This window comes from Aedes albopictus, chromosome 1 (genome assembly GCF_035046485.1).
Source record: "Aedes albopictus strain Foshan chromosome 1, AalbF5, whole genome shotgun sequence".
Lineage (NCBI taxonomy): Eukaryota > Metazoa > Arthropoda > Insecta > Diptera > Culicidae > Aedes > Aedes albopictus.
Window position 1 is genome coordinate 317337470 of NC_085136.1, and position 25484 is coordinate 317362953.

At 45.7% G+C, this 25484-nt stretch overlaps 2 protein-coding genes across 7 annotated transcripts in view; one reads left to right on the forward strand and one right to left on the reverse strand.

Moving 5' to 3' along the window:
• LOC109423620 (ankyrin repeat and fibronectin type-III domain-containing protein 1-like) overlaps positions 1-23584 on the reverse strand; it is a 324977-nt gene extending 301393 nt beyond the window's left edge. The window contains exon 1 of the mRNA XM_062847175.1: positions 23407-23584. Within this exon, the coding sequence (XP_062703159.1) occupies positions 23407-23458 (52 nt within the window). The 5' untranslated portion in view covers positions 23459-23584. The remainder of the gene's footprint in view (positions 1-23406) is intronic.
• LOC134285757 (uncharacterized) lies at positions 398-7842 on the forward strand. Of its 6 annotated transcripts, XR_009996603.1 has the most exons (5): positions 398-635; positions 694-799; positions 874-943; positions 1002-7405; positions 7464-7842. XR_009996603.1 is itself a non-coding variant. In XM_062847173.1 (2 exons), the coding sequence occupies exon 2, from the start codon at positions 1104-1106 to the stop codon at positions 7122-7124; it is 6021 nt and encodes a 2006-aa protein (XP_062703157.1). In that variant the 5' UTR covers positions 398-635; positions 694-1103; the 3' UTR covers positions 7125-7842. The 6 variants fall into 6 exon arrangements, 1 of the variants encoding a protein (XP_062703157.1); XR_009996600.1 differs by having other exon boundaries at positions 694-7405; positions 7464-7569; positions 7644-7842; XR_009996602.1 differs by having other exon boundaries at positions 694-943.
• Positions 23585-25484: the final 1900 nt, after the last annotated feature.

Genomic DNA, 25484 nt, shown 5'->3' on the forward strand with positions numbered 1-25484 from the left:
GGATTCTTCTCAGAATCGCGAGAGGATTCTTCTCAGAATCGTGAGAGGATTCTCTACAGAATCCTGGGAGGATTATCGTCACCATTCAAGAATGATTCTCTACAAAAACCTGAGAGGATTCTTAACAGAATCCTGAGAGGATTCTCGACAGAATCCTGAGAGGATTCTCAACAGAATCCTGAGAAGATTCTCCACAGAATCCTGAGATGATGTTGTACATAATCCCGAGAGGATGCTGTACATAATCCCGAGAGGATGCTGAACAGAAACCTGAGTGGATTATCTACAGAATCCTGACGGGATTCTCTAAAGAATCCTGAGAGGATTCTCCACAGAATCCTGAGAGGATTCTCTACAGAATCCTGAGAGGATTCTCTACAGAATAGGAGTTCTGTGACGCCCCTCGGGCGATACGCACCTTACATCGTCGACCTTGGTTCGTCGACCGTCGGTACAATTGACGTTCAATTGTCTGAGAAGGCAGCCGACATGATCGTTAGCTTTGACAGAGAAGAGAAACAACAGAAATGCTGATTCATGTTGATGTGCAGTGAGAAATAGGAAACTGGAAAAGTAAATTTGTTACTATTATAATTATTAATATCTATCAGTGCTTAATATTAGCAAGGAGTGATGTAATTATGAATTAGATGTTTAATGAATTCAAAGAATTTAATATTTTGTTATATTTAGATTGCTATTACTCCCTTTGATTGCCGGTTTGCAATCGTGTTGCCCAATTCATTATTGTATTATTTGGGAATTCCATAGTTTGTGGAGACACAATTGAGTGCAAAGGGTAAGAACTAAAACCTAAAACATGCATTTGATTAAAACTTATCCTAAACGTTTAAAACCTAATGTTACATGCAGCTTAACCTAAATACGAAGGAGGCTTCAATTAGCAGAGTCGAGGTAGAAGAGATTGCAGGAGGCACTAAACGTAAGATCAACTTTATTGTATCCTTAAACCCCATATTAACTTCTTATCATTATTAAAGGAAATTTTAACCAGCCAAAAGTGTGCGTTGGTTCATTTTTTCGGAAGACGATTCCTCCAGTTGGCGCGGCCAACATATTAAAATTTCGTTTACCCCGGAACGATGTCGGATCCAGGTATGGATGCTGCGAAGAAGACCAAAGGTAAGCAGCAGAAGTCTCCTCCTAGTATAAGGTCAGTAAATAAAGAACCCCCCAAAGACCCGTCTAAACAGACCCAGAACAAAGCCTCAAAAAGCGACATCGTCGCCAGTTCGACCTCTAAACCTCTAAATCCCCCTAAATCAGACCCTCAAGCCACCATTTCGGCTGAAAAGAGTTGTGCGTTATGCGAAAACCCGGTTAATGAGCGTATGGTGCAATGCAATACATGTGACGTGTGGCATCATTTCTCGTGCGTGGGTGTTTCCGAGGATATCAAGGGCTACAATTGGACCTGCTTGAAATGCGATACCGCGAAGGCAGCCAAAGGTGCGATTCCACGGAAGATGATGACGCGAGCTGCAGCTGCAAAAGGTACAAAGAAGGCGAATCGGAAGGAGGGGCAGATAGATGGAGTGAACGAGCAGACGAAAGAGGCCGATGAGCTAGCCGGTGCAGTCGGAGGGCCAGCTCCAAGCTTGAAAGCGAGCCGGGCCGGTTCCGTAGTTTCAGCAGCATCACGAAAGTCAGCAAAAGCTCGTTTGGACGTGGAACTGCAGCAGATCAAAGCTGAGGAGGAGTTGATGCGAGAAGAAATGCAACGGAAGCGAGAATTGGCGAAGAAGAAGTTCGAGGTCCTGAAGGAGATGGCTGATCTGGAAGGTAGTGGCGAATCCGCTGTTGATCAGCCGAATGTCGTCAATAAAGTTGAGCACTGGTTGAAGCGTCACAGCGAGATCCGTGAAAAGGACAAGCAGTCGTACAAGGAAGCCAGAGATTATGATTCTGAAGACTGCGTGGAAACCGAGGCTTCGAGCGAAATTTCAGCGTCTGGTAGCGAATCAGATAGTGATGAAGAGACGTCGACGGACAGCGGAGCGGATCGAGATGGTAGAGCAGATGGAGCGCAATCCGTCGGAGAGCTCGTAGGGCGAAGGCATCTCAGGCCTAAAATGACCTCGACCAGGAAGGTCCCGAAAGGTGGAAGTAGCAACCGATCTGGAACGGAGCGACAACAATCATTGCGGAGCGACAGGAAGCTTTCGAAGGATGAACTAGCAGCCCGTCAAGTTGTTCCTCGCGAACTGCCGAAGTTTAGCGGTAATCCGGAGGAATGGCCGATGTTTGTGTCAACGTACGAAGATACTTCAGCCATGTGTGGATACACGGACGCCGAAAACATGATTCGCCTCAGGAACTGTTTGAAGGGAGATGCGTTCAACGCTGTCCGAAGTTTTTTGATGCGGCCTGAAACCGTGGGAAGAGCGATCAGTGCGTTGAAGCTGCGGTTTGGCAGACCGGAGACGATTATCGACTACTTAAAGGAGAAAATAATAGCAATGCCGATCATCAAGCCGGACGCGATGGACAAGCTGGTCGACTTTGCGCTGGAAGTTCAAAACCTCTGTGCTACGATAGAAGCTTGCGGAGAGAAGCAGTACATGTGTGATACGACGTTGCTGAAGGAATTCGAGAAGAAGTTGCCACCGCAAATTAGACTGGACTGGGCCCGATACAAGAGGAAGTTGCGGAAAGCGAAGCTGTCCACGTTTGGCCGGTGGATATACAACCTGGCGGAGGATGTGAACGTGGTCTTCGAACCGCAGTGCCGTGGAAACAAGACGCAGGAGTTCGCGAGAGGAGTTCGTAAGGAGAAGTACGTGAGCACCCACACTGAAGTGCCGGTCACGGATAGGTATCAGCAAGCCCGCCAAACTCAGCAGTCAGCAGTCGTAGGGAGCGGAGAATCGAAACCCTGCCCGGCCTGCAAGAGTGATTGCAAGTGTCTGGCAAAATGCAAAAGATTTCTGGATTTGTCGTACGAGGCGAAATGGGCCACTGTTCGCGGCTTCAATTTCTGTCGCAAGTGTCTTCGGCAACATAAAGGTGGCTGCAATTCCGGAGAATGTGGAAAGAACGGTTGCACGTTCAAGCACCACGTATTACTCCACAGAGACTTAGCCGTACCCGGTGCATCGAGCAGTGTTACACCCAACAGATGTGGGTCTTCAAAGCAGAACGAAGAACGCAATGTGAATACGCACCAGTCATCAACAGGTCCAGGATCGTTCCGGTACCTGCCGGTAACTCTGTATGGCGACGGTGTGCACGTGAGATGTTACGCCTTTTTAGACGATGGGTCAGAGTTAACACTCATCGATCAGCAGCTTGCGGAGGATCTTAAGCTTTCTGGAGCAGTTCTGCCTCTCTGCCTGAAATGGACGGGAGGTACCCACCGCTACGAATCAGACTCACAGAGTATCAACGTCGAAATATGCGGAAAGGATGGAAAGCGGACGTTATTGCAGGACGTGAGGACTGTCGAAGAGCTACAACTGCCGTACCAGTCACTAGATATGGACCAACTCTCAGAGCGGCACGGCTACCTGCGTGGTCTGCCCGTGGACTCGTATTGTAACGTTCGTCCACGAATACTGATTGGATTGAAGCATGCCAACCTAATGCTGGTGCGAAGGAGTCGTGATGGCAAAATGGGTGAGCCAATCGCCGTCAAAACCAATCTTGGCTGGACTGTATACGGTGGCTGGGAATCGCAGGACTCTTCGAGTACAGCCAGTCATACGTACCACATCTGCTCCTGCAACGAACCAGGCCTGACGCATCTGAATCAGATGGTGAAAGATTACTTCTCCATGGATGGTTTGGTAGTTCAACCGAGCCACGTTGGACGGCTTTCTAAGGACGATGAACGCGCCATGGCTCTTCTGGAATCTCGCACTCACTTCAACGGAGAACGTTACGAAGCAGGCCTGTTATGGCGGTCCGACAGAATCCGTCTGCCGGACAACAAAGCAGTGGCAGTTCGTCGTTGGAGATGCTTGGAAAAACGCATGGAGAAGGACACGGAGTTAGCGAGCATCCTGCATGAAAAGATTGCGGAATACAGATCGAAAAACTACATCCGCAAGCTAACGTCGGAGGAGCTGTCAACAACATACGAGCGGGTATGGTACTTGCCTATTTTTCCGGTATACAATCCGAATAAGCCAGGCAAGGTCCGGATTGTGTGGGACGCTGCCGCCCAAGCATACGGGATATCCCTGAATTCGGTGCTCCTCACTGGCCCAGACCAGTTAGCGTCTCTTGTGGGCATCCTGTACCAATTCCGTGAGCATCGAATAGGCGTTTGTGCCGACATCCGTGAGATGTTCCATCAGGTCGACATCAATCCTGAGGACCAGCAATGTCAGCGTTTTCTTTGGCGTGACCGCGACGAACACGGTGATCCAAGCATCTACGTCATGCAGGTAATGACATTCGGGGCGAGCTGTTCTCCTGCCACAGCCCAGTTTGTGAAGAACAAGAACGCCGAAAGATTCGAAGAAGAATACCCAACAGCGGTAGCGGTCATCAAAAAACGGCACTACGTGGATGACATGGTTTTCAGCGTTGAAACGGAGAAAGAAGCAGTTGAACTGGCGGAGTCGGTGCGTTTCATCCACATGGAAGGTGGATTTGAAATCCGCAATTGGGTTTCCAATTCTCCGTTGGTGCTTTCCACTATGAATGGAGAAGAGTCAACGGAAAAGGACCTGAACATATCTGCGGAAGTGGCGAGTCAAAAAATCCTCGGAATGTGGTGGCATACGAAGGACGACGTGTTCAAATATAAAATATGCTGGACCAGATTTGATTCGGCACTGCTTGATGGAAGTCGTTGCCCTACTAAACGGGAGATTCATCGGACGCTGATGACCATATACGACCCTCTAGGTCTCATCGACCACTTTCTGGTGTTGCTGAAAATCTTGCTACAGGAAGTTTGGCGTGCTAATGTTGACTGGGACGAACGAATTCCCGACAACCTGTTCGAGAAGTGGCGTGACTGGCTACAATTGCTACCCGAGGTAGAGAAATTACGAATTCCTAGGTGTTACCGGCAAGTTGTTTCATCCTTGGACGCAGCTTCCATCGAAATTCACGTATTCGTTGACGCAAGCGAAAGTGCAATGGCAGCGGCAGTGTTCTTGCGACTCGTAGAAGGGAATCAAGTGGAATGTTCGCTGATTGCTGCAAAGACTCGCGTAGCACCCCTGAAGTACACCTCCATTCCACGATTAGAACTACAGGCTGCAGTCTTCGGGTGTAGATTGGCGAAGAACGTTATAGGAAATCTGACGGTGAACATCTCCAAGTGTACCTACTGGACTGACTCCCGAAACGTTCTGTGTTGGTTAAGAGCCGATCATAAACGTTACAGTGCTTTCGTCGGGTCAAGGGTAAGCGAAATACAAGAATCGACAGACGTCCGCGAGTGGAGATGGGTTCCGACTCGTTCTAACGTTGCTGATGATGGGACAAGATGGCGAGATCGACTCGACTTGTCGGCGAGTAGCAGGTGGTTCAAAGGACCAGAATTCTTGATGCAAGCGGAAGAAAACTGGCCAACACTTCCACAAAAGTTGCTTTCCACTGAGGAAGAAATGCGACCCAGCGTGTTGCTTCACTTCAAAGTTCCCGAACCTGCGATAGATGTGGGAAGATTTTCGAGTTGGCGGCGATTGCTAGCGGTGACTGGATACGTCCTTCGATTCTGCTTGAACCTTCAACGTCGTCGTAGTCAGCATCCACGCAGAACTGGACCGTTATCGAGCGAAGAACTTCGGGAAGCGGAAGAACACCATTACCGGCAAGCGCAACGAGATGTGTACCAGGACGAAGTCGCAGCGCTGGAGACGAAAGAATCCACTATCAAGCGTATTCCAAAGACGAGTCTACTTTACAAGTTGAGCCCGTTCGTTGACGAATCCGGTGTAATGAGGATGAAAGGGAGAACCACTGTGTGCGCGTATTTGCACAGTGACGCCAAGAATCCTGTTATTCTACCTCCAAAGCATCCAGTAACATCACTAATATTAGTCCATTACCACGAAAAGTTTTTGCACCGCAACTACGAAATAGTAGTCAACGAAGTCCGCCAGAAGTACAGCATCTTCCGCCTGAGACAAGCCCTTGCTGCGATTCGTAAAAACTGCCAGTGGTGCAAAAACCGTGACGTTCTTCCTCAACCGCCGGAAATGGCAGATCTTCCTGCGGCCCGACTGTCTGCGTACACAAGGCCATTCGCACACGTAGGGGTGGATTATTTTGGCCCAATTGAGGTAATGGTAGGTCGAAGGGTCGAGAAAAGATGGGGGGTTCTACTGACTTGTTTAACGGTAAGGGCCGTTCATATTGAGGTAGCGCACTCTCTGACAACTAGTTCCTGCATAATGGCATTGAGGAATTTCACGGCACGTAGAGGTACACCGGTCAGCTTTTACAGCGACAGGGGTACCAATTTTGTGGGCGCAAACCGGGAGCTTCAGGAAACCATGGAAGCGGTCAACCAGAACCAGGTGATGCGTGAGTTTGTCACCTCATCTACTGCTTGGCAGTTCAACCCACCGGCGGCACCCCACATGGGCGGCAGTTGGGAGAGGCTCATCCAATCGGTCAAGCGAAACCTGGTGGAAGTTCTACATGCGCGTCGGCCAACTGATGAGGAGCTACGCAATGCGTTGACGGAAATAGAAGGTGTGCTGAATGCACGCCCTCTGACTCACGTGCCCATTGATGACGAAGCGGCACCAGCGTTAACCCCCAACCACTTCCTGTTGGGTTCATCCGACGGTTCCAAACCGTTGTCCCTGGTTGATGCGGATACTGCTGCACTACGGCGAGGTCATCCGACTTCCCAATGGTTGGCGAACCTTTTTTGGAAGCGATGGGTTAGGGACTACCTACCCGACATAACACGTCGTACAAAATGGCACGAGCAGGCGAAACCTCTCCAAGTGGGTGACGTTGTAGTCATTGCGGATCCAGAGCACCCAAGAAGCTGTTGGCCTAAGGGACGAGTCATTGGAGTAACCAGCAGTGGAAGACAAACTCGTAAAGCCACTGTGCAAACATTGCATGGAATATATGAGAGACCAACCGTGAAGCTGGCGGTGTTAGATGTTCGGCGCGAGATGGAGTAAACGGAACCGGAAGGCCAGGTCCGTGTACCGGGGGGGAGTGTGACGCCCCTCGGGCGATACGCACCTTACATCGTCGACCTTGGTTCGTCGACCGTCGGTACAATTGACGTTCAATTGTCTGAGAAGGCAGCCGACATGATCGTTAGCTTTGACAGAGAAGAGAAACAACAGAAATGCTGATTCATGTTGATGTGCAGTGAGAAATAGGAAACTGGAAAAGTAAATTTGTTACTATTATAATTATTAATATCTATCAGTGCTTAATATTAGCAAGGAGTGATGTAATTATGAATTAGATGTTTAATGAATTCAAAGAATTTAATATTTTGTTATATTTAGATTGCTATTACTCCCTTTGATTGCCGGTTTGCAATCGTGTTGCCCAATTCATTATTGTATTATTTGGGAATTCCATAGTTTGTGGAGACACAATTGAGTGCAAAGGGTAAGAACTAAAACCTAAAACATGCATTTGATTAAAACTTATCCTAAACGTTTAAAACCTAATGTTACATGCAGCTTAACCTAAATACGAAGGAGGCTTCAATTAGCAGAGTCGAGGTAGAAGAGATTGCAGGAGGCACTAAACGTAAGATCAACTTTATTGTATCCTTAAACCCCATATTAACTTCTTATCATTATTAAAGGAAATTTTAACCAGCCAAAAGTGTGCGTTGGTTCATTTTTTCGGAAGACGATTCCTCCAGTTGGCGCGGCCAACAAGTTCTCTACAGAATCCCGAAAGGGTTCTCTACAGAATCCCGAGAGGATTCTCTACAGAATCCCAAGAGGATTCTCTACAGAATCCCGAGAGGATTCTCTACAGAATCCCGAGAGGATTCTCTACAGAATCCCGAGAGGATTCTCTACAGAATCCCGAGAGGATTCTCTACAGAATCCCGAGAGGATTCTCTACAGAATCCCGAGAGGATTCTCTACAGAATCCCGAGAGCATTCTCTACAGAATCCCGAGAGGATTCTCTACAGAATCCCGAGAGGATTCTCTACAGAATCCCGAGAGGATTCTCTACAGAATCCCGAGAGAATTCTCTACAGAATCCCGAGAGGATTCTCTACAGAATCCCGAGAGGATTCTCTACAGAATCCCGAGAGGATTCTCTACAGAATCCCGAGAGGATTCTCTACAGAATCCCGAGAGGATTCTCTACAGAATCCCGAGAGGATTCTCTACAGAATCCCGAGAGGATTCTCTACAGAATCCCGAGAGGATTCTCTACAGAATCCCGAGAGGATTCTCTACAGAATCCCGAGAGGATTCTCTACAGAATCCCGAGAGGATTCTCTACAGAATCCCGAGAGGATTCTCTACAGAATCCCGAGAGAATTCTCTACAGAATCCCGAGAGGATTCTCTACAGAATCCCGAGAGGATTCTCTACAGAATCCCGAGAGGATTCTCTACAGAATCCCGAGAGGATTCTCTACAGAATCCCGAGAGGATTCTCTACAGAATCCCGAGAGGATTCTCTACAGAATCCCGAGAGGATTCTCTACAGAATCCCGAGAGGATTCTCTACAGAATCCCGAGAGGATTCTCTACAGAATCCCGAGAGGATTCTTTACAGAATCCCGAGAGGATTCTCTACAGAATCCCGAGAGGATACTCTACAGAATCCCGAGCGGATTCTCTACAGAATCCCGAGAGGATTCTCTACAGAATCCCGAGAGGATTCTCTACAGAATCCCGAGAGGATTCTCTACAGAATCCCGAGAGGATTCTCTACAGAATCCCGAGATGATTCTCTACAGAATCCCGAGAGGATTCTCTACAGAATCCCGAGAGGATTCTCTACAGAATCCCGAGAGGATTCTCTACAGAATCCCGAGAGGATTCTCTACACAATCCCGAGAGGATTCTCCACAGAATCCTGAGAGGATTCTCCACAGAATCCTGAGAGGATTATCGACAGCATCCTGGAATGATTCTCTACAGAATCCTGAGAGGATTCTCTACAGAATAGGAGTTCTCTACAGAATCCCGAAAGGGTTCTCTACAGAATCCCGAGAGGATTCTCTACAGAATCCTGAGAGGATAATCTACAGAATCCCGAGCGGATTCTCTACAGAATCCCGAGTGGATTCTCTACAGAATCCCGAGAGGATTCTCTACAGAATCCCGAGAGGATTCTCTACAGAATCCCGAGAGGATTCTCTACAGAATCCCGAGAGGATTCTCTACAGAATCCCGAGAGGATTCTCTACAGAATCCCGAGAGGATTCTCTACAGAATCCCGAGAGGATACTCTACAGAATCCCGAGAGGATTCTCTACAGAATCCCGAGAGGATTTTCTACAGAATCCCGAGAGGGTACTCTACAGAATCCCCAGCGGATTCTCTACAGAATCCCGAGAGGATTCTCTACAGAATCCCGAGAGGATTCTCTACAGAATCCCGAGAGGATTCTCTACAGAATCCCGAGAGGATTCTCTACAGAATCCCGAGAGGATTCTCTACAGAATCCCGAGAGGATTCTCCACAGAATCCTGAGAGGATTCTCCACAGAATCCTGAGAGGATTATCGACAGCATCCTGGAATGATTCTCTACAGAATCCTGAGAGGATTCTCCACAGAATCCTGAGAGGATTCTCCACAGAATCCTGAGAGGATTCTCTACAGAATCCTTAGAGGATTCTCTACAGAATCCTGAGAGGATTCTCTACAGAATCCTGAGAGGATTCTCTACAGAATCCTGAAAGGATTCTCTACAGAATCCTGAGAGGATTCTCTACAGAATCCTGAGAGGATTCTCTACAGAATCCTGAGAGGATTCTCCACAGAATCCTGAGAGGATTCTCTACAGAATCCTGAAAGGATTCTCCACAGAATCCTGAGAGGATTCTCCACAGAATCCTGAGAGGATTCTCCACAGAATCCTGAGAGGATTCTCCACAGAATCCTGAGAGGATTCTCCACAGAATCCTGAGAGGATTCTCCACAGAATCCTGAGAGCATTCTCCACAGAATCCTGAGAGGATTCTCTACAGAATCCTGAGAGGATTCTCCACAGAATCCTGAGAGGATTCTGCACAGAATCCTGAGAGGATTCTCTACAGAATCCTGAGAAGATTCTCAACAGAAACCTGAGAGGATTCTCAAAAGAAACCTGAGAAGGTTTTCAAAAGAATCCTGAGAGTATTCTCCTCAGAATCCTGCGAGGATTCTCTACAGAATCCTAAGAGGATTCTCTACAGAATCCTGAGAGGATTCTCTACAGAATCCTGAGAGGATTTTCTACAGAATCCTGAGAGGATTCTCTACAGAATCCTGAGAGGTTTCCCTACAGAATCCTGAGAGGATTCTCTACAGAATCCTGAGAGGATTCTCTACAGAATCCCGAGAGGATTCTCTACAGAATCCTGAGAGGATTCTCTACAGAATCCTGAGAGGATTCTCAACAGAATCCTGAGAGGATTCTCCAAAGAATCCTGAGAGGTTTCTCCACAGAATCCTGAGAGGATTCTCTACAGAATCCTGAGAGGATTCTCTACAGAATCCTGAGAGGATTCTCTACAGAATCCTGAGAGGATTCTCTACAGAATCCTGAGCGGATTCTCTGCATAATCCTGAGAGGATTCTCTACAGAATCCTGAGAGGATTCTCTACAGAATCCTGAGAGGATTTTCTACAGAATCCTGAGAGAATTCTCTACAGAATCCTGAGAGGATACTCTACAGAATCCTGAGAGGATACTCTACAGAATCCTGAGAGGATACTCTACAGAATCCTGAGAGGATTCTCTACAGAATCCTGAGAGGATTCTCTACAGAATCCTGAGAGGATTCTCTACAGAATCCTGAGAGGATTCTCTACAGAATCCTGAGAGGATTCTCAACAGAATCCTAAGAGGATTCTCTGCAGAATCCTGAGAGGATTCTCTACAGAATCCTGAGAGGATTCTCTACAGAATCCTGAGAGGATTCTCTACAGAATCCTGAGAGGATTCTCTACAGAATCCTGGAATGATGCCCTACAGAATCCTGAGAGGATTTTCTACAGAATCCTGAGAGGATTCTCAACAGAATCCTGAGAGGATTCTCTACAGAATCCTGAGAGGATTCTCTACAGAATCCTGAGAGGATTCTCTACAGAATCCTGAGAGGATTCTCTACAGAATCCTGAGAGGATTCTCTACAGAATCCTGGAATGATGCTCTACAGAATCCTGAGAGGATTTTCTACAGAATCCTGAGAGGATTCTCTACAGAATCCTGAGAGTATTCTCCTCAGAATCCCGGGAGGATTCTCTACAGAATCCTGAGAGGATTCCCTACAGAATCCTGAGAGGATTCTCTACAGAATCCTGAGAGGATTCTCTACAGAATCCCGAGAGGATCCTCTACAGAATCCCGAGAGGATTCTCTACAGAATCCCGAGAGGATTCTCTACAGAATCCTGAGAGGATTCTCTACAGAATCCTGAGAGGATTCTAAACAGAATCCTGAGAGGATTCTCCAAAGAATCCTGAGAGGATTCTCCACAGAATCCTGAGAGGATTCTCTACAGAATCCTGAGAGGATTCTCTACAGAATCCTGAGAGGATTCTCTACAGAATCCTGAGAGGATTCTCTACAGAATCCTGAGAGGATTCTCTACAGAATCCTGAGAGGATTCTCTACAGAATCCTGAGAGGATTCTTTACAGAATCCTGAGAGGATTCTCTACAGAATCCTGAGAGGATTCTCTACAGAATCCTGAGAGGATTCTCCAAAGAATCCTGAGAGGATTCTCCAAAGAATCCTGAGAGGATTCTCCAAAGAATCCTGAGAGGATTCACCAAAGAATCCTGAGAGAATTCTCCACAGAATTCTGAGAGGATTCTCCACAGAATTCTGAGAGGATTCTCCACAGAATTCTGAGAGGATTCTCCACAGAATCCTGAGAGGATTCTCTACAGAATCCTGAGAGGATTCTCTACAGAATCCTGAGGGGATTCTCTAAAGAATCCTGAGAGGATTCCCTACAGAATCCTGAGAGGATTCTCTACAGAATCCTGAGAGGATTTTCTACAGAATACTGAGAGGATTTTCTACAGAATACTGAGAGGATTCTCAACAAAACCTTGAGAGGATTCTTTACAGAATCCTGAGAGGATTCTCTACAGAATCCCGAGAGGATTTCCCTACAGAATCCTGAGAGGATTCTTTACAGAATCCTGAGAGGATTCTCTACAGAATACTGAGAGGATTCTCTACAGAATCCTGAGAGGATTCTCTACAGAATCCTAAGAGGATTCCCTACAGAATCCTGAGAGGATTCTCTACAGAATCCTGAGAGGTTTCTCTACAGAATCCTGAGAGGATTCTCTACAGAATACTGAGAGGATTCTCTACAGAATCCTGAGAGGATTTTCTACAGAATCCTGAGAGGATTCTCTACAGAATCCTGAGAGGATTCTCTACAGAATCCTGAGAGGTTTCCCTACAGAATCCTGAGAGGATTCTCTACAGAATCCCGAGAGGATTCTCTACAGAATCCCGAGAGGATTCTCTACAGAATCCCGAGAGGATTCTCTACAGAATCCCGAGAGGATTCTCCACAGAATCCTGAGAGGATTCTCCACAGAATCCTGAGAGGATTATCGACAGCATCCTGGAATGATTCTCTACAGAATCCTGAGAGGATTCTCCACAGAATCCTGAAAGGATTCTCCACAGAATCCTGAGAGGATTCTCTACAGAATCCTTAGAGGATTCTCTACAGAATCCTGAGAGGATTCTCTACAGAATCCCGAGAGGATACTCTACAGAATCCCGAGCGGATTCTCTACAGAATCCCGAGCGGATTCTCTACAGAATCCCGAGAGGATTCTCTACAGAATCCCGAGAGGATTCTCTACAGAATCCCGAGAGGATTCTCTACAGAATCCCGAGAGGATTCTCTACAGAATCCCGAGAGGATACTCTACAGAATCCCAAGCGGATTCTCTACAGAATCCCGAGAGGATTCTCTACAGAATCCCGAGAGGATTCTCTACAGAATCCCGAGAGGATTCTCTACAGAATCCCGAGAGGATTCTCTACAGAATCCCGAGAGGATTCTCTACAGAATCCCGAGAGGATTCTCTACAGAATCCCGAGAGGATTCTCTACAGAATCCCGAGAGGATTCTCTACAGAATCCCGAGAGGATTCTCTACAGAATCCCGAGAGGATACTCTACAGAATCCCGAGCGGATTCTCTACAGAATCCCGAGAGGATTCTCTACAGAATCCCGAGAGGATTCTCTACAGAATCCCGAGAGGATTCTCTACAGAATCCCGAGAGGATTCTCTACAGAATCCCGAGAGGATTCTCTACAGAATCCCGAGAGGATTCTCTACAGAATCCCGAGAGGATTCTCTACAGAATCCCGAGAGGATTCTCTACAGAATCCCGAGAGGATTCTCTACAGAATCCCGAGAGGATTCTCTACAGAATCCCGAGAGGATTCTCTACAGAATCCCGAGAGGATTCTCTACAGAATCCCGAGAGGATTCTCTACAGAATCCCGAGAGGATTCTTTACAGAATCCCGAGAGGATTCTCTACAGAATCCCGAGAGGATTCTCTACAGAATCCCGAGAGGATACTCTACAGAATCCCGAGCGGATTCTCTACAGAATCCCGAGAGGATTCTCTACAGAATCCCGAGAGGATTCTCTACAGAATCCCGAGAGGATTCTCTACAGAATCCCGAGAGGATTCTCTACAGAATCCCGAGAGGATTCTCTACAGAATCCCGAGAGGATTCTCTACAGAATCCCGAGAGGATACTCTACAGAATCCCGAGCGGACTCTCTACAGAATCCCGAGAGGATTCTCTACAGAATCCCGAGAGGATTCTCTACAGAATCCCGAGAGGATTCTCTACAGAATCCCGAGAGGATTCTCTACAGAATCCCGAGAGGATTCTCTACAGAATCCCGAGAGGATTCTCTACAGAATCCCGAGAGGATTCTCTACAGAATCCCGAGAGGATTCTCTACAGAATCCCGAGAGGATTCTCTACAGAATCCCGAGATGATTCTCTACAGAATCCCGAGAGGATTCTCTACAGAATCCCGAGAGGATTCTCTACAGAATCCCGAGAGGATTCTCTACAGAATCCCGAGAGGATTCTCTACAGAATCCCGAGAGGATTCTCTACACAATCCCGAGAGGATTCTCCACAGAATCCTGAGAGGATTCTCCACAGAATCCTGAGAGGATTATCGACAGCATCCTGGAATGATTCTCTACAGAATCCTGAGAGGATTCTCTACAGAATAGGAGTTCTCTACAGAATCCCGAAAGGGTTCTCTACAGAATCCCGAGAGGATTCTCTACAGAATCCTGAGAGGATAATCTACAGAATCCCGAGCGGATTCTCTACAGAATCCCGAGTGGATTCTCTACAGAATCCCGAGTGGATTCTCTACAGAATCCCGAGAGGATTCTCTACAGAATCCCGAGAGGATTCTCTACAGAATCCCGAGAGGATTCTCTACAGAATCCCGAGAGGATTCTCTACAGAATCCCGAGAGGATTCTCTACAGAATCCCGAGAGGATTCTCTACAGAATCCCGAGAGGATTCTCTACAGAATCCCGAGAGGATTCTCTACAGAATCCCGAGAGGATTTTCTACAGAATCCCGAGAGGATACTCTACAGAATCCCCAGCGGATTCTCTACAGAATCCCGAGAGGATTCTCTACAGAATCCCGAGAGGATTCTCTACAGAATCCCGAGAGGATTCTCTACAGAATCCCGAAGGATTCTCTACAGAATCCCGAGAGGATTCTCCACAGAATCCTGAGAGGATTCTCCACAGAATCCTGAGAGGATTATCGACAGCATCCTGGAATGATTCTCTACAGAATCCTGAGAGGATTCTCCACAGAATCCTGAGAGGATTCTCCACAGAATCCTGAGAGGATTCTCTACAGAATCCTTAGAGGATTCTCTACAGAATCCTGAGAGGATTCTCTACAGAATCCTGAGAGGATTCTCTACAGAATCCTGAAAGGATTCTCTACAGAATCCTGAGAGGATTCTCTACAGAATCCTGAGAGGATTCTCTACAGAATCCTGAGAGGATTCTCCACAGAATCCTGAGAGGATTCTCTACAGAATCCTGAAAGGATTCTCCACAGAATCCTGAGAGGATTCTCCACAGAATCCTGAGAGGATTCTCCACAGAATCCTGAGAGGATTCTCCACAGAATCCTGAGAGGATTCTCCACAGAATCCTGAGAGCATTCTCCACAGAATCCTGAGAGGATTCTCTACAGAATCCTGAGAGGATTCTCCACAGAATCCTGAGAGGATTCTGCACAGAATCCTGAGAGGATTCTCTACAGAATCCTGAGAAGATTCTCAACAGAAACCTGAGAGGATTCTCAAAAGAAACCTGAGAAGGTTTTCAAAAGAATCCTGAGAGTATTCTCCTCAGAATCCTGCGAGGATTCTCTACAGAATCCTAAGAGGATTCTCTACAGAATCCTGAGAGGATTCTCTACAGAATCCTGAGAGGATTTTCTACAGAATCCTGAGAGGATTCTCTACAGAATCCTGAGAGGTTTCCCTACAGAATCCTGAGAGGATTCTCTACAGAATCCTGAGAGGATTCTCTACAGAATCCCGAGAGGATTCTCTACAGAATCCTGAGAGGATTCTCTACAGAATCCTGAGAGGATTCTCAACAGAATCCTGAGAGGATTCTCCAAAGAATCCTGAGAGGTTTCTCCACAGAATCCTGAGAGGATTCTCTACAGAATCCTGAGAGGATTCTCTACAGAATCCTGAGAGGATTCTCTACAGAATCCTGAGAGGATTCTCTACAGAATCCTGAGAGGATTCTCTACAGAATCCTGAGCGGATTCTCTGCATAATCCTGAGAGGATTCTCTACAGAATCCTGAGAGGATTCTCTACAGAATCCTGAGAGGATTTTCTACAGAATCCTGAGAGAATTCTCTACAGAATCCTGAGAGGATACTCTACAGAATCCTGAGAGGATACTCTACAGAATCCTGAGAGGATACTCTACAGAATCCTGAGAGGATTCTCTACAGAATCCTGAGAGGATTCTCTACAGAATCCTGAGAGGATTCTCTACAGAATCCTGAGAGGATTCTCTACAGAATCCTGAGAGGATTCTCAACAGAATCCTGAGAGGATTCTCAACAGAATCCTAAGAGGATTCTCTGCAGAATCCTGAGAGGATTCTCTACAGAATCCTGAGAGGATTCTCTACAGAATCCTGAGAGGATTCTCTACAGAATCCTGAGAGGATTCTCTACAGAATCCTGGAATGATGCCCTACAGAATCCTGAGAGGATTTTCTACAGAATCCTGAGAGGATTCTCAACAGAATCCTGAGAGGATTCTCTACAGAATCCTGAGAGGATTCTCTACAGAATCCTGAGAGGATTCTCTACAGAATCCTGGAATGATGCTCTACAGAATCCTGAGAGGATTCTCTACAGAATCCTGAGAGTATTCTCCTCAGAATCCCGGGAGGATTCTCTACAGAATCCTGAGAGGATTCCCTACAGAATCCTGAGAGGATTCTCTACAGAATCCTGAGAGGATTCTCTACAGAATCCCGAGAGGATCCTCTACAGAATCCCGAGAGGATTCTCTACAGAATCCCGAGAGGATTCTCTACAGAATCCTGAGAGGATTCTCTACAGAATCCTGAGAGGATTCTAAACAGAATCCTGAGAGGATTCTCCAAAGAATCCTGAGAGGATTCTCCACAGAATCCTGAGAGGATTCTCTACAGAATCCTGAGAGGATTCTCTACAGAATCCTGAGAGGATTCTCTACAGAATCCTGAGAGGATTCTCTACAGAATCCTGAGAGGATTCTCTACAGAATCCTGAGAGGATTCTCTACAGAATCCTGAGAGGATTCTCTACAGAATCCTGAGAGGATTCTCTACAGAATCCTGAGAGGATTCTCTACAGAATCCTGAGAGGATTCTCTACAGAATCCTGAGAGGATTCTCCAAAGAATCCTGAGAGGATTCTCCAAAGAATCCTGAGAGGATTCTCCAAAGAATCCTGAGAGGATTCACCAAAGAATCCTGAGAGAATTCTCCACAGAATTCTGAGAGGATTCTCCACAGAATTCTGAGAGGATTCTCCACAGAATCCTGAGAGGATTCTCTACAGAATCCTGAGAGGATTCTCTACAGAATCCTGAGGGGATTCTCTAAAGAATCCTGAGAGGATTCCCTACAGAATCCTGAGAGGATTCTCTACAGAATCCTGAGAGGATTTTCTACAGAATACTGAGAGGATTTTCTACAGAATACTGAGAGGATTCTCAACAAAACCTTGAGAGGATTCTTTACAGAATCCTGAGAGGATTCTCTACAGAATCCCGAGAGGATTCCCTACAGAATCCTGAGAGGATTCTTTACAGAATCCTGAGAGGATTCTCTACAGAATACTGAGAGGATTCTCTACAGAATCCTGAGAGGATTCTCTACAGAATCCTAAGAGGATTCCCTACAGAATCCTGAGAGGATTCTCTACAGAATCCTGAGAGGTTTCTCTACAGAATCCTGAGAGGATTCTCTACAGAATACTGAGAGGATTCTCTACAGAATACTGAGAGGATTCTCAACAGAATCCTGAGAGGATTCTCCACAGAATCCTGAGAGAATTCTATTTGGTGTGCTGTGAAGGTTCTACTCAAAATGCTTAGAGGATTCTCCACAAAATTCAAAAAGATTCTTCTCAGAATCCTGAGAGGATTCTTCCCAGAATCCTGAGTGGATTCTTCTCAGATTCTTGAGAGAATACTTCGAGGAATACCGAGAGAATCCTTCTCAAAATCCTGAGAGGATTCTCCACAGAATCCCGAGAGGATTCCCTGCAGAATCCTGAGAGGATTCTTTACAGAATCCTGAGAGGATTCTCTACAGAATACTGAGAGGATTCTCCGCAGAATCCTGAGAGGATTCTCCACAGAATCCTGAGAGGATTCTCCGCAGAATCCTGAGAGGATTCTCCGCAGAATCCTGAGAGGATTCTCCACAGAATCCTGAGAGGATTCTCCACAGAATCCTGAGAGGATTCTCCACAGAATCCTGAGAGGATTCTCCACAGAATCCTGATAGGATTCTCCACAGAATCCTGAGAGGATTCTCCACAGAATCCTGAGAGGATTCTTCACAGAATCCTGAGAGGATTCTCCACAGAATCCTGAGAGGATTCTTCACAGAATCCTGAGAGGATTCTCCACAGAATCCTGAGAGGATTCTCCACAGAATCCTGAGAGGATTCTCCACAGAATCCTGAGAGGATTCTCAACAGAATTCTGAGAGGGGTTCTTCTCAGATTACTGATAGTTTTCGTCTCCGAATCTTGAGAGTGTTTTTGTCAGAATCCTGAGAAAATTCCTGTGAGAATCCTGTGAGGGTTCTTCAGAAGTTTTTTTTACACTTGTCTGCGATTTCCGCAACACATTTTTTAAGAGATTAGTCTACGATCTTTTTTCCAGGAATCCCTACGGAATATCTCAAGTATTTTATCCTTGGAATTGCTTGCTGAGTTGCTCCAGAAGTCTCTCGACTTTTTTTTTTTTCTTGAGCTGTAAGGAGTTAACTCAAAGTGTTTCTTCAGATATTCTCCTAGGTATTATCCAAGGCATTTATCCAGAAATTGCTCCAGATACAACTTCAGCAATTGCTTCAGGAATCCTCTAGAAAATTTTCAAAACTATCTCCTAAGAGTTTCCAAATATATCACTAAGAGTTTCAGCAGGGATTTCTTGAGACAATTCTCAAAATATTTTTTAGAAATTTCTTCAAGTTTTCTATTTGGAATTCTTCAAGGAATTCTTCAGAATTTTTGGTGCATATTTTGGAAGAACTTCTACAACATTCCTGGAAGAACTTCTGAAACAATTATGCAGAGATCCCTAAAGGACCCCCGGAGATATTTCTAATTGAACCGCAGGAGCAATTTCTCAAACAAAAATCTCATGCTTATTTCTGCCGGAATCACTGAAGAAATATCTCATAGAATTCTTGGAGAATCCCTGGAACGAATTTCCGAAGAAATAAATGTAGAGAACATATTAAGAAACTTCTATATAAATTTCTTAAAAACATTTGAAGAAATTCCTTGCTGAAAAACCTAACTTCTAAAGAAGTCTCGGGAGACAAAAAATAATTCTAAAAAAGAAATTTCAAAAGAAATCTTTTCAGCCATTTCTGAAAGTGCTCTTAAAGGAATTTCTGAAGAAATCTTCAGTAGAATCCTTCCAGAAAGCTAAGGAAGTACTATTGAATGGATATCTGAAGGAATCTCATCGAAATTATTGAAATCGTCTTAAGATTAATTTTCTCGAGAAATGCTTAAAGAAACTTATTCATGATTTTTCCTCCAGAAACTTTTAATAAAACCTTTGGACTATTTGGACTATTTTCTGAAAGTATACAAGGAGAGATCTGCTGAATCTGTAGATAAACATCTATAAAAATCTCTAGAAAATACGCTTGAGATATTTCTAGAGAAATTGCCGTAGAAATCCATAGGAAATATGTTTGAATAAGTTTCGGAAAGAATCTCTGGAGAAATTATCAGAGTTATCTTAAAAGGAAGTGCCGGAACCGTTCCTGTATTTTTGGGGATATTCCAGACCAATCTAACTGCTCCGGAGAGCAGATCTCCTAACAGTAGACATATCCGCTAAAGATACATATTCATTAGTAATTGACCCAAAACTCATTTTGCACACTGTCACAAAGGATCCTGCCATGCCGATGACAATTTTTCATGGGAAAGGTCAAATTAAGTTGCAAAATAAATATCGGCCTACAAGCAGCCAAACATTCCGAAAGGTTCGTCAGTGTTGTGTCACAACTCAGACGATTTATCATTTATGAATATCTTAAACATAGATACTCGTACGTGTGAACGAAGCTCTGTACCACTACACTGACTGACTATATCACATCAGAGTGCGCCCCACTAATGACAGTGATGAATTGATAATGATGATAAATCACTCCGCTCTGTGCGAGTGCTGTGTGCATCCACATCGATGTTATCAAGTTCAAGTGTCAGAGAAGCAAAATTTTGGGAAGTTTTGATTCAGTAGCTCCCTTCAACGCCAGCAGCAATGAAACAATCTCAACCATTCATGAAAAGAACCAATCCCGGAAAGGGATTGGAATTGGACATCAACTTCGGTCCGGATGGATAAAAATAAATGTGCCATCATTTCCCTAACAATGTGGACAGGGCAAATTTGTTCGACGGACACACTTTCGATTGATGACAACAACGGCTGCTGTCCCACTCTCGAATTACCCAACCCCCAGCCAAGCTGAAGTCGAACTCCGGACCGATCCGGTTAATAGTTTTTCACTTCTTTTTGTCATAGCTCTCTGCCTGGTGCGATACATATTGTGTGGTGGCGTATTCTCCATAAATAAACAAACAATAACCATTCATCCGGTAAATCGACCACCACTCCCGGAGCTGCCACCCCGGAAATCGTCCGTGCGCGACCGTAGAGGGGGACTTTATTGGTAGGAGAGGGGCAGTCCGGAGCGGAAAACAACTATCAACATACAACATAGTTGCGGACGGCGGCGGTCATTGTATTTGCTTCTATTGGCTTCTCAAATTCAGTGGGAAAGCGTGGATGGAGCGAAATTTGTACAGTGACGTCCGATGTGGACATAGAAAAGACAGAGAAGACAGATAAGAAAAAGAAGACAGAGCAGACAGAGAAAACAGGGAAGACAGAAAAGACAGAGAAGACAAAAAAGAAAAAGAAGACAGAGTAGACAGAGAAGACCGAAAAGACAGAGAAGAGAGATGACAGAGAAGACAGGGAAGACAGATAAGAAAAAGAAGACAGAGCAGACAGACAAGACAGAGAAGACAGACAAAACAGAGAAGACAGAGAAGACAGAGAAGGCAGATAAGACAGAGAAAACAACGAAGACAGAGAAAATAGAGAAGATAGAGAAGACAGAGAAGACAGAGTAGACAGAGAAGACAGAGCAGACAAAGCAGACAGAGAAGACTGCGAGGACAGGGAAGACAGAAGAGACAGAAGAGACAGAGTAGGCAGTGTAGACAGAGAAGACAGAAAAAACAGGGAAGTGAGTGAAGACAGAGAAGACAGAGAAGCTAGAGAAGACATATAAGAAAAAGAAGACAGAGAAGACAGCGAAGACAGAGCAGACAGAGAAGACAGAATAAAAAGAGAAGACAGAGGAAACAGAGAAGACAAAGAAGACAGAGAAGACAGAGAAGATAGTGAAGACAGAGAAGACAGAGCAGACAGAGAAGACAGAGAAGACAGAGCAGACAGAGCAGACAGAGCAGACAGAGAAGACAGAGAAGACAGAGCAGACAGAGCAGACAGAGCAGACAGAGCAGACAGAGCAGACAGAGCAGACAGAGCAGACAGAGCAGACAGAACAGACAGAGCAGACAAAGCATACAGAGCAGACAGAGCAGACAGAGCAGACAGTGCAGACAGAGCAGACAGAGCAGACAGAGCAGACAGAGCAGACAGAGCAGACAGAGCAGACAGAGCAGACAGAGCAGACAGAGCAGACAGAGCAGACAGAGCAGACAGAGCAGACAGAGCAGACAGAGCAGACAGAGCAGACAGAGCAGACAGAGCAGACAGAGCAGACAGAGCAGACAGAGCAGACAGAGCAGACAGAGCAGACAGAGCAGACAGAGCAGACAGAGCAGACAGAGCAGACAGAGCAGACAGAGCAGACAGAGCAGACAGAGCAGACAGAGCAGACCGAGCAGACAGAGCAGACAGAGCAGACAGAGCAGACAGAGCAGACAGAGTAGACGGAGTAAACAAAGAAGACAAATAAACAGAGAAGACAGAGAAGACTGCGAGGACAGAGAAGACAGAGTAGACAGAGAAGACAGATAAGAAAAAGAAGACAGAGAAAACAACGAAGACAGCAGACAGAGCAGACAGAGCAGACAGAGCAAACAGAGCAGACAGAGCAGACAGAGCAGACAGAGCAGACAGAGCAGACAGAGCAGACAGAACAGACAGAGCAGACAGAGCAGACAGAGCAGACAGAGCAGACAGAGCAGACAGAGCAGACAGAGTAGACGGAGTAAACAAAGAAGAAAGTAACAGAAAAGGCAGAGAAGATAGAGAAAACAGAGTAGACAGAAGAGACAGAGAAGACTATTTTTAGTTTTATGTAGACCAAAGAGACGTTATTAAACTATTTGGGATAATCTCGGTCGTTATTTTCTTTCGGAGATGAGCTTTCCTTTTCAGCGTCCACAATCTTAGACCGTTTCATCCATTTCCGACATCGATTCCCTACCATTAATGGATGAGACTCCAATAGCTACACGCTAATTGTTGGACATGGAGATGGAGGCCCGCCGCCTTGGCAAACAACACTCAATAGTGGTGGTAGGTATGGCATACCGGATCGGTCCGAGCATATGTTGATTGTTTTGATGTTTTAATTGTGGCGTCCCACTCCGGGAAAAATCATCATCACCATCGGATCGATCCCTCTTTGTAAGCATATAGGTACCTAATGGAAAAATAACCGGACTTCGCTCTCTCTTGTTGTGCCCAGTAGCGCACTATATCATTCACAAACGAGTCCACTCACAGCAGTGGGTAGCAGAGGGTTCATATGTCGTTATGTGTGTTGCCCTGCCCATGTAACGATGTAATGACCGTAATAAATTGAATAATTATCGAACTCAATTAATCACTGAATGGGTTCAGGGTAGGGCGCCCTGCACGGTGATAACGGAAGTGACCTTTGCTGTATTGATACATAGCGGCGGTGCTTTAAAAATTGCGGAATGAAAAATTACGGACGTCGAGCAATTGTTTGAAATTTTGACGTAGGACTACGTTGTTTTTACAGTGATGTATCTTGTATTTTCATAACAAGTATAGATAGAGTTTTAAATATCTGGCATCACTGGTTCTTGTAGGCAAGATAAACCGCGTGTTCGTATCAGGAATACTCATGCACTAAATTGCTGTTATTCACTGCCTCCTCCACGAAAGCCTTCGTCATAATCAATAACGTCTCACTTAGTCTAGCCTCATTCCACCTCCCTCCTGTCAATCAGTCATATTTCAACAGAGACCGGCATCACAATCGCCGTGGTCGATGCTAAGCATGCTTTCGATGACCGGATGAGCAATAAATTCCAAAATGCAATTAAAATTACTCCATCCATCCATCGCATCGATTGGTGGAAGTGGAAACGCCGCCGCGCCGTGTCAGGTTTCAGCTGTTTGCTATTAAACGCACCTTTTCCGCCGCACCACCACACGCACCTCAGTGGACAGCCGCCGACGACCATCTTTCGCCGTTGCAAAAACTGTCGTCGTGCTCTTCACTCTCTTTGGTCTTTGGTCATCAAACACCATTAACTAATTATCACGTTGTTGGAACTTTTGTCGTCGTCCCGCCCTCACGACCGAGAACCCCGGGACACACGAAATAGGACGCTTTTCGACGATATCGAATGACGATCGAACGGGACGCATTCTAGTCGAATGCCACGTTGACGGTTGACTGGAGATCTTCCCTTAGGCCGGTGACGACGAGGGCACTTGATGCGATTTACTTTTCGGACGACTCGGTTAGTAATATGCATTGATTACCTAGCACTAGCCCTAGCTGGGGCTAGCGCCCCGATGAGGTAGGGAGAATCTGAGCACGATTCGAGAACATCTAGAGGTGCTCCATAGCCATATAACCATAGATGGCGATAGTAGTGTAGGGCGGTATAATCGCAACTACGGTACAACAATGGCGTGGGAAAATTTTGCTGAATCAACGTCTGCTGGAGAGGAGGAAAAAAGCGTGTGTCGATGCTATTAATCGCCGCCGATGATGGGCTATCGAGTGGATCATCGAGAGTTCCTGTAAACTTGGGATATGAAAGGGTTGAAATGCACCCTCTGATAATTGAGTGACCAACTGTAGTGATATGACTGGCAGTTGTGGTTGTGACGACTACAGGTTCAACCTAAGAATAACCGCTTTTTGGATGCTGTTCAGGTCCTTCTTCTATTCCACCTCATCTAGCGAGCTCAGGAGAGATGTAGGGCCAACTCCAGTCGCTGAAAGGACAACCGGAACTATACGGTTGTCCTCTAGGTGCAACATCTGCTTTCATTCCTCCGCTAGGTCGTGGTACTTCGTTAATTTGCCGGAGAGCGTTGATTTGATATTATGGACTAACGATGCAGTGATTTCGATGAAGACTACACGCAAAGCAAGAAAAGCTACCAAAAATTGAGATAGGGGATCGCGCCACTTGGGCGGTGGCTTCTATATTCGTCTGTTTTCCACTATAACTCAGTCAAATTTGAAACAATACATCAGAAGCAAGGCGCTGTAATTGTAGACAACATCACTTGCGGTGCGGTACATTTCGTGACAGTTCTGGCTTTCTACAAAATATGCCCGTAGCTTCTAGATCTCGGAGATACATTCATCAACAAATGGGTTAGAGCAGGATGCAGCAACTCCAATCATGTTCAACATACTTCATTGAACAGGACTGTAATGTCTGGATATCGGTGACGCCTCTTCCTCGTGGCAGGGTGGCTTTGTCGATGGACGACTTTAGTTGGCGCATTCGGTACTTGGTGAACGCCAATCGTATTGTTCGTTCTAATGCCGCGAAGCCAGTCTTGGTTCACATCACCAACTCAAAGCTGTAGCTGAAAAGGGCACAGCAAACATGTATTGCATCCACCTATAGTCCATTTTACGAGCCGATTTTATGAATGTATTTTGACAGGAGGTAGCGTCCAATAACCCGTAAGAATCATTATCATGAACATTGTTGTCACTTCGTAAAATGGCTCATTGTCGGCTGACACAAAATTGCTCAAAATACAGTTGACCCGATGCAAAAATGTGTCATGTAGGACAGCATCCATTTATTACGTAACGCTAAAATTGACTATTTTTTACCTCCCTTCCCCCTTCATAACGCTTTTTTGTATGAAAAGGCTAAAATATTTGTATGGACCGTAACGCTCGGCCATACTCCCCCTCCTCCTAGAACGTTACGTAATTTGTGGACGGCGCCTAGCTCCTGCTAGATCGTTGTGTGTCGAATACCTCAAAATTTCAGGAAGCTGAGGTATTTGTACTCTTCACTTTACACAATATTCTAAGTCTCGTCCAATTGTTCGTTGATGCGGAAACAGCTGGCATCCACTATTTGACACCAGCAGAGATGTACTGACTGTCATTAACCAACACTGAACTGCATCCTGGGTGTCGTATGCGCATCGGTGTTCAGGACTGAGGCACGTTCATCCACCCTTAACTTCATGGGATCAAATTTATCTCATGGGACTCCCAGC

Excerpts from the sequence above, each read along its gene's own strand:
- LOC134285757 (XM_062847173.1), top strand. The coding sequence starts at position 1,104 with ATGTCGGATCCAGGTATGGATGCTGCGAAGAAGACCAAAGGTAAGCAG.